Below are 8,753 nucleotides of genomic sequence, written 5' to 3' on the forward strand. Positions count from 1 at the left end.
CATATGCATGAGCATTTATTTGTATACCATATTTGAGGTTTGCTTTTAGATATATCAGCAAAACGAGAGATTAGGTAGAGTTAAAAAAATGCTCTTTCATCTCTATAGTTATGATTGTGACATTTAGCATTCTTCATGGGTAGATCCCACGTGTGAACATATCTCCCATTCACTTCCATGCATAAAATATTGTGGGATAAAAATAGTGATGTCAACTACAAAAAGACAACCAAGTTGTGTGTTAAAAAACGGTGTTTTGTCTTTTTATCCATCCCATACATTACTTACTGGTTTACAGATATAAGTGGAGCCTGTATAATAAAAATGGAGACCTCCTTAATGTGCAAAGTCCTAGGTATCTCATATCTGCCTCATGTTTTTCTTCATTTCCAATTACAGGACCACCGCCCCCAAAAAAAGAAGACACCAGTAATACTTGTCAATCCCTGATGAAGGCACGGAGACTGGTTTGCTGGTTCTACATAATGCAGCATTAGCTCTCATCCAGATATCGTCAGGGCAGGCAGTGAGGAGCTGGAGAGGGCAGCGAGCCGTCATCCTTACGTTCGGCTGAGTTTTTCTGGAGGCATAAAACCAGAGTCACCGAGCATCCTCAAGGAGACATTACCGTTGGGACGGATCACCAAATAAGTAATGCTGCAGTTATTAAGTGACATGCGAAGCCATGCTTGTGGGGGTAGCTGTAATGCCCTGTGCGGGAACAGAAAGGTAGAACACATTAAGTCTACAAGAACTTCTCTCAGTGAAAATCAGTCCTAAGTATCATTCTCACATAGTACCAGTGGGGAATTCGGGGTGCAATTCATCCATAAAGCACCCAAACATTTTTTTTTTTGCTGCATTTTCATACATTGAAAGCTTCTTTAAAAGGGATGTTACGGTTTCAATAAATATAGCTTATGTATTGTGTAATGAAGAGTTCTACAATTTGCCAATGTAGCGGAAGAAGATTCAGCTGCAGAATTTCACCACACAGTCATCCTCTGCAAATCTGCAGAAAGAGCCACATCTTAACCCCTAAACGGCCGCCCATACGTATTTTGACAGCGGCCGTTAAAAGACGGTGTTGCATTAGCAGCCTGGCACAGATCTCCCGTGTCGGGGGGAGCAGGTACTAAAAGAAGAGTCTGGCACTTTCTCTAATAGCGGGGACCGAAGAGACTTTTGATTCCCGCTATTTAACCCCCTTACAAACCACGGTCAGTGCGACCGCAGCATGTAAAAAAGAGTTGCTATGGCACCCAGAGGTTTGGCCATTGCCTCTGGGTCTGCCAGCTACGGTGACCTATAGTCTCTGGATGACACTGAAGTGTAGTAGTGTATTAGAAGAGTGAGAAAAGAGGCTGATAATCAAGTCCCCTAGTGGGACAAAAATAAAAAAAAGTTAAAACCACACTCATGACAAGTATGTCAAAATTCCCCTTTACTATGTAACACACACACACACACACACACACACACACACACACACACACACACACACACGGCATTGCTGCACTCGTTATGACAGAGAAAAAAAAAATAGTACATTATTTGACCCATACATTGCACGTCAAGGAGAAATATAAAAACAAAGAAAAAAAAAACCACAACTTGGTCAATAAAGCTATTTTTGCCTTACAAAAAGCATTATAAAAACTTGTCAAAATTTCACATGGATCAACAAATAAATAAAACCTAACAGTTGACAAAGCAAGAAAAAAAAAAAACAACATTAGGTCTTTGAATGCAGTGACTAAAAATTATATATACACATTTATATTATTTGCTCAACAATTACTCTAAGAGCCCTAGCATTTTTATTTTTCCCCCGATGGAGCTCTACGGGGTCTTGTTTTTTGCGGGATGAACTCTAGTCTTCATATATCCAATTTTTAGGAAATCTATAACATTTTGATTGCTTTTTATTCCATTTTTCTTTCTAGAGGCAAGACTAAATCTGCAATTTTGGAATGTTTTTATTTTCACCAGCATTCACCATGCAGTATAAATAATATGTTAAATTAATTCTGCAGCCCAGTACAACACATTTTATATAGTTTTTATTTTCTGCAACTTTTTCAAAATGTATTTTTAAATGTTTTTTGTATACAAAAAAAAACACACACACACACACCCCCCCACAAAAAAAACCAAAACACTTTATAAAATTTGCTATAGCTAAAATCATGCAGACCCAGAGAATAAATGTGATCACATTAAAATATAAATCTTGTTTATTTGTATAGCGCCAGTTTATTCTGCAGCACTTTCAGGTAATTCAGAGCAGTCAACCTTAAGCCAGCTATCTGAACTATGCAGGGATTTAACTCGCAACCTTCAGGTCATGAGCGAGAGTATAGGACTGCATTTCTGCTGCCATAGCACTCTGTGCCACATGGGACTATTTTTTTTGCACATCGCATGCTGCAAAAACGAAATCACACAAATGACAGAATTTTTTCTTTCCCTCAACCCCCCCTAAAAAAAGTTATACAAATACATGTACCTAAATAGGATGCCATTAAAAGTACAACTTGTCCGCAAAAAACAAGCCCTCATACGGCTCGACAGAAAAAAACTAAAACGTTATGGCTCCTGGAATGCAAGGATTATAAAAAGTGAAAAATCCATGACTAAGGAGTTGGAGTATAAAAATGTACTGAATGTCATTGAGGCGTCAACATCATGTTATCCAAATACAACTTTATATTCAAAAAACAATTGTTAAAAAGGAGGTAAATTCTGTAGCAGAAGAAAAAAATGAAATAAAGAACAGAATTCAATGTTACGTTACCTGCACACTAGGTAGCGTATGACATTGGCGTGGCAAATAATGATCTCATAACTATCCTCTTCTTGTTTGGGATCAGCTCGATGAATGAAATTCCTGAATGCAGCCTCAATACGGGGTCCATCCACATAATACTGCTAGAGACAGTCACATGGTCAGTGGGTCAACATTAGCATAGATTAAACTGTAGCATGGATCCATACAATCTCAGTGTTGTATGGAGCCATGGTAGGACACTCTTTGAATTCATATGGGATCAGTCTCCAAGAGTGGCCAGTGACCCTGCGTACCTGTTCAATCCTGTATTGTGGACGACCACAGATGCTCATTGTCAGTCATGCACAACACAAATTTTTTTTAAATTAGTTTTTCCCGTGCAGTCGTTAGGCTATGACACGGGTACCCGTGAATTATCCGCAATGTCAATTACTGATAGGCTGTGGGTCGGACGGCTTAGATTGACTTTATTGGAAACCGTCCGTACGGAACCCGCAGAAAAATAGAACGAGCTGCGTTTTTTTCTCTGCTCACGGAAATCACAATTCCTTTCCGCAGGTGTATAGGAAAAAGCGACTTTGTATAGCATGTTCTGAACGGTATTTGCTGCAGACGCCAACCACAGATTTCGCAATGCAAATCCGTTTGTGTACCGCCAGCCTTACTCATAATATATGCATATAGAAACAGGAAACACTACTTACCTCAACATCTGGCTTCCAGTGAGAGACAGGGGGTTCGGGTTGAATGGGAGCTCCTTCACGAAGCAAGTCAGAGCTACTTTTTTTAACACCTACAGATGTTGCGTAGAACAAAAATAAAAAAAATGCAACATTATTAATTGCAATCACTATAGCTGGGAGCTAGAAATATAGCGATACCAATAACGGGGAAAGTAGCAGACTGCTCACAACAGGCAGCACAGCAAACAGATATAGGGGTGGTTAGGTTTAAAAGAAAAAAAAAAAAAGTCACTCACCCAATCCCCTGCAGCTCCCATTCTGATGGTACCACGTCCCCTACTGCACTACTCCCCTGGCTCCAGCGATGACATCCATCATAGGGACATGTGACCGCTGCAGCCAGTTGGCAGCTAATACAGTTACATGCATTCAGTAATTAACTGTAGTGGTCACATGGCCCTGTGACATAGGGTGTGGCAGGTATGACTTTTTTTTAAAAATGTTTTTAATATAGCATGTTTTGGTTATTTTTTTTTTCTACCCAAAGTATCCTTTAATGAACAACACTAAACTATACATACATTATTTTAAATACACTTTTACGTGTGCAACATAAGGAATCCAGCGGTACCTTTGTTCTGATTTGTGGTCCACCTCTATAAGCGGTACAGGCTCTCTCTCCACCTGTTCAACTAAAAAATGCCCTCTTACTTGCCAAGCAACGGCTCCACCTTTCACTGCACCGATTATGGCACGTGACATCATTCAGACCCAAGCAGGAGTCACGGCACAGGCACCCAAATGATCAGTGCTGAGAAAGTGGAACGCATGACATCTGCAGCAGGCCGAGCTGAAGACGTCACTCAGCATAGCATTTTGTAGTTGAACAGGAGAAGGCCCAGACTGCCAGTAGAGCGAGACCACCCGGATGGTCCGCAGCCAAGTACCACACCACGATATATGTGCAAACAGCTTCCGGGGCGATATCCCAAGATGGGAGCGAGAAGGGAACAAGATAAAAGTTACCACTGCATTCCTCAGGATGTTCAACATGTAGAAGTATATTCTGCTACTAGGCAAAAAACAAGGTGAAATGCTTCCTTTAATTTCTGCATTGATGGGGCTTTTTTGGGTGGTCTAAGGGGTCATGTCCATGACCGTGTTTTCACTGTGTATTACACGTGCGCATGATACGCGGTGATTGGAGGCAATGAAAGCCAATGGACTTTCATTCTTCCATGCACACCGGCATGTGGACACAGCGTATCCATACGCAAAAGAAATAAAATCGCAGCATGTATCATCTCTCTGCGTATGATATGCTGTCCATATGCAATACATTGCATACGGGCATCGTTTTGATACGCATCCCCACTCTAAACAGAGCAGAGAATTAAAAAATTAAATCACACTGCGCAAGTCCGAGGCATTAGATTCACGGGCATACGCTGTGCCATACTCAGCCCATACGTGGTCTCTGCCAGAGCGTATGGGCTGTAATGCGCAAAACGCTAAGGGCATGAGCCCAAAGCTGTGGCTTTTATTGGTACTGGTTTTGGGTACATATGACGTTTTGAACACTTTATTCAGGTTTTTTGACTGACAAGGTGCTCATAAAACCACAATTCTAGCGTTTGTTTTTTTTTTTTACAATATTTACGGTGCAGGATAGAAATTTTGATTTTAATTAGTTCAAAGTTTTAGTGACGCAGCGATATTTATAATGTCTTTTTTGGTTTGATTTTTTATTTGAAAATTGTGTTATAGGATTGAGCTGAAAATTGTGTTATAGGATTGAGCTTTTCTTTTTATTTTTCAATGTTTTGCTTGTACAATATACTGCAATACTTTGGTATTGCAGTATATTGTACTTTACTGATAGCCTTAATATGGTAGTATATTAATCCATGGCAGGCCTGTGAACCTGCACTAGGCCCCAGGCTGCCATGAGAAGTCTTCGGCATCCCATGATTACAACATAGGAACCCCTTCCAATAGCCAACTGCTTAGACCTGGGTCAGCTGTTCCATTTTCACATTACCAAAATGTAATAAGGCTATATTTAGAATTGTAGGCCATAACAATAGAACGACTGCTCCTCTTACCTGGCAGGTATTTGCTGATGATTTCCGTCGTCTCTCTGGCTCTCGTCATAGATGAATGAACAATCTGATTGTACTTCAGTCCTAGGCATGCCAGCCGTTGTCCAGTGAGCTCAGCTTGTTCACGACCTGCAGCAAAACAGCATAAGTGCTCGCCTATACAATTCTTATTCTTCTTGCAGAATTTACAGTCTGCCATTAAGTGGAATTCAGTGTATTTGTCAGGATTTGGCCTCTCCCTTCCATTTTCTAACACTATAATTGTAGATGGTTCTAAACTTCCCATTTCATGTTCATTCATTAATCTAGTCAGTTCATGAAGGTTTTATGCACCTTTGAACATCATAACATGATGATTAGGGTCAGTGAGAGAAGAACGCTCCTCGGCCCGCACCGTCTCCATTCCGCCAACACTGTGAGAGATGCCAGCGGTACTCGCTCCTGTTAAACAGTACAAGAGTGAGCAGCACTGGGACGACCTGCCGGTCACGTTTGCCCAACAACTCATCCATTGTAGATGGACCCAATTAGGAAGAATTCTGTTCTCAACGGAGCTAGAAACTTCAAGGTTGCCTGCACACAAACGGGTCGGATTCCGCATGCCGAAGCCCGCAGTGGAGACCAGCCCTGACCGTAGCTGGCGTCCTCTGTCAGACAAGCGGAAATTGCAATTGGTAGAATCGCTTTTACATAGCTTGTTCCAAGCGGTATTTGCTGCGGATCTGCGGCAGATATCTGCTCGCGTGCAGACGGCCCAACTGAACTATATTTAAAGTACTTATAAACATACTAACCAAGACAAGTAAGAATTCTGTCCGCATCAGTCTTGCCATCCAGCTTGTATTGCGAATGTCTTATAAGAAAGATGTGACGAGTGGCTTTGGCCTTGTACTTATTCAGGCGCGATTTGAGCTCCTCCTCTCCAATCTCACTATTGATCTCGCTCGGATTCATCAGACACTTCGGCTCTCGGCTATAAAATATCACAAAACAACAGATGCTTCATTAGAAGGCCCTCCTGCAGCAGCGAGATCTACAAGGCTTCCCTCAGCTTTCATAACTTAAGGAAAAGTAACACATTTCACAATAACCCCGGGGCAGAGAAACATTGGCGTTATCTGCTAGAATATTCCTTATTTTACCTGTTATGCACTCCTCGACTTCCTATTCAAATCCAGAGTTACATTCACAAGTCTGCTAATTGTTAGAGTGCATATACTCCATGGACATAGTCCTTAGTCCATTGGAAACCATGCCCCAATGGCAACAAACAGCATGTCCCCCTCCCACACACAGACCTGCCCCAATGGCAAAAAAGCAGCATGTCCCTGTACCTATTTCCCACCACACACACTGTCCTTCCCACTCATCGGCCATAGGACCCGGTCATTAATTTTCACCCAAAAAGAGGCATGGGGTCTTATTTTCAGGGGGTGTCTTATACTCACCTAGCAGGTGCCATTAAGGTCCCTCCGGCTGGGCTGCGACGCTCCAGCAGGCTTTTGTGTAGCCCTTCAAAATTCACTGAATGACATCATTGGCTGGCTGTGATTGGTTCCTCAAGCGTCTGCTCTGATTGGCGCTCTTGAACAAATCAGGGCAATTGCTTGCTAGAGGCGGGGTATTCAAGCTCCATCACCAGCAAGAGATGCCCCATTGGCATTGAGGACTACACAGAAGCCTGACGGAGTGCCAGAGGCCAGCAGGAGGGACCTGGATGATGCCTGCTAGGTGCAGTGTAGCTAGGGCTTATTTTTAGGGCAGGGCTAATATTTCAAGCCCCCCACAAATTCAGGGTAGTAGAGCTTATTATCAGGTAAACACGGCAATAGAGCCCCCACAGTAGCCTCAGTGGCAATACTATTACTAACATGGTCCCCTATACCGGCCCCAGTATCAATAGAGACTCCCACAGTAGCCCCCCTGAGACCGATATACTTACCTCTGCTTAGCGCTGCTGGGGGGGGGCAGTGTGTGCATTCGGCCGCAGCGCCAGAGAGCGATTACCAGCTGGGGAGCAGTGGCACACTGGCCAGTAATCACTTAAGGCTGGGTTCACACAGGGCGGATTTTCCGTGGATTGCCGTTGCATATCCGCACTGCGGCAAAACCGCTGCGTTTGCAGTGCAATGCAGCACAAATGTGTTTGGGCAAAAAGCTGTTCTCACAGGACGGATTTTTTCCGCACAGCCGCAGTGCGGAAATGCAACTGCGGCGCGGTTTTAAAAGATGCAGCATGTTCATTCTTTGGTCTTTTCCGCAGCACTTTTTTGTCTATAGACCTCTATGGACGCAGCTAAATCCGCACCAAAATACGCTGCAAAAAGTAAAAAGCGCTTGCGGATTTTTCCGCAAAAAAAAAAATCTGCAAGACAAAATTAACCTTTGAAGCGGTTTTGCCGCAGAAGCAACGGAAAAAATGCAGCAAAACCGCGGCAAATCTGCCCTGTGTGAACCCTGCCTAATGGCGACTCCACATCCTGACAGACGTCCAGAAAGCGGGACACATGGCCGTCCTGCTGGAGACCCTGGGGAAAGCGGGACTGTGCCACCTAAATGGGGACATCCTGTCACCTTACTATTAGTTATAAGCTTTGTCTGACAAGGCTGGGACCCCTCTAACATGAGCGCCCCCAGGTGGGAGGCTGCAGCACTCACACCGCTCACAGCCTGCACGGACCATGCCGGCTGCACATGCGCACAAGCACCCTCACCGATCCCAGTTCCGGTGCCATTTCCCGGTGACTGCCGGCGCCGTGCAAGTAGAGTCTCCTCCTTTTTTCCCTACTGCTACAGCGGCGAAGATGGCGGCGGTGGCGGCAGATCCTCCTAGCAGAACTCTGCGTAGATACATGGTGAAGACGCCAATGAATAGACACAGGCAAGCACTCCGCACAAGGCAGCGGCAACACGGCTCCGCCCAGCTCGTCAGGCATTGTGGGAAGTGTAGTCCGGCCTATCACGGCTCCTGGGCTGCAGACGCTGGAGGGAGAGCAGCCCCATCACTGCTCGACAGATGGCGCTACTGGGTCGGCTGCTCGTGCACACAGCTGTCACAGGAATGATGGAGGGCTTGTAGCAAGATATAGTGGGATCACCGCGCTCGGATTGGGGAATTACTGGTGTGCTGTACCACTGTATCTCATATATATATATACAGTGTTATACTATATGAGA

The 8,753-nt window shown here is 44.0% G+C and overlaps 1 protein-coding gene across 2 annotated transcripts; it reads right to left on the reverse strand.

Annotated features, from left to right (window-relative positions):
- PGAM5 (PGAM family member 5, mitochondrial serine/threonine protein phosphatase) lies at window positions 1-8,516 on the reverse strand. Of its 2 annotated transcripts, none has more exons than XM_066603453.1 (6): window positions 8,291-8,516; window positions 6,371-6,549; window positions 5,580-5,705; window positions 3,496-3,584; window positions 2,798-2,928; window positions 1-711 (listed from the first exon to the last, which is right to left on the reverse strand). In XM_066603453.1, the coding sequence occupies exons 1-6, from the start codon at window positions 8,428-8,430 to the stop codon at window positions 561-563; spliced, it is 816 nt and encodes a 271-aa protein (XP_066459550.1). In that variant the 5' UTR covers window positions 8,431-8,516; the 3' UTR covers window positions 1-560. The 2 variants fall into 2 exon arrangements, with proteins under 2 accessions (XP_066459550.1, XP_066459549.1); XM_066603452.1 differs by having other exon boundaries at window positions 2,798-2,931.
- Window positions 8,517-8,753: the final 237 nt, after the last annotated feature.

This window comes from Eleutherodactylus coqui, chromosome 5, assembly GCF_035609145.1.
Source record: "Eleutherodactylus coqui strain aEleCoq1 chromosome 5, aEleCoq1.hap1, whole genome shotgun sequence".
Lineage (NCBI taxonomy): Eukaryota > Metazoa > Chordata > Amphibia > Anura > Eleutherodactylidae > Eleutherodactylus > Eleutherodactylus coqui.

Bases quoted from the DNA above. Each gene is read 5' to 3' on its own strand.
- PGAM5 (XM_066603452.1), bottom strand. From the start codon at position 8,430: ATGTATCTACGCAGAGTTCTGCTAGGAGGATCTGCCGCCACCGCCGCC. The intron at 5,706-6,370 runs GTTAGTATGTTT...GTTTTGCTGCAG, and splicing joins CAGAATTCTTACTTGTCTTG to GTCGTGAACAAGCTGAGCTC. The intron at 3,585-5,579 runs GTAAGAGGAGCA...CAACATCTGTAG, and splicing joins CATCAGCAAATACCTGCCAG to GTGTTAAAAAAAGTAGCTCT.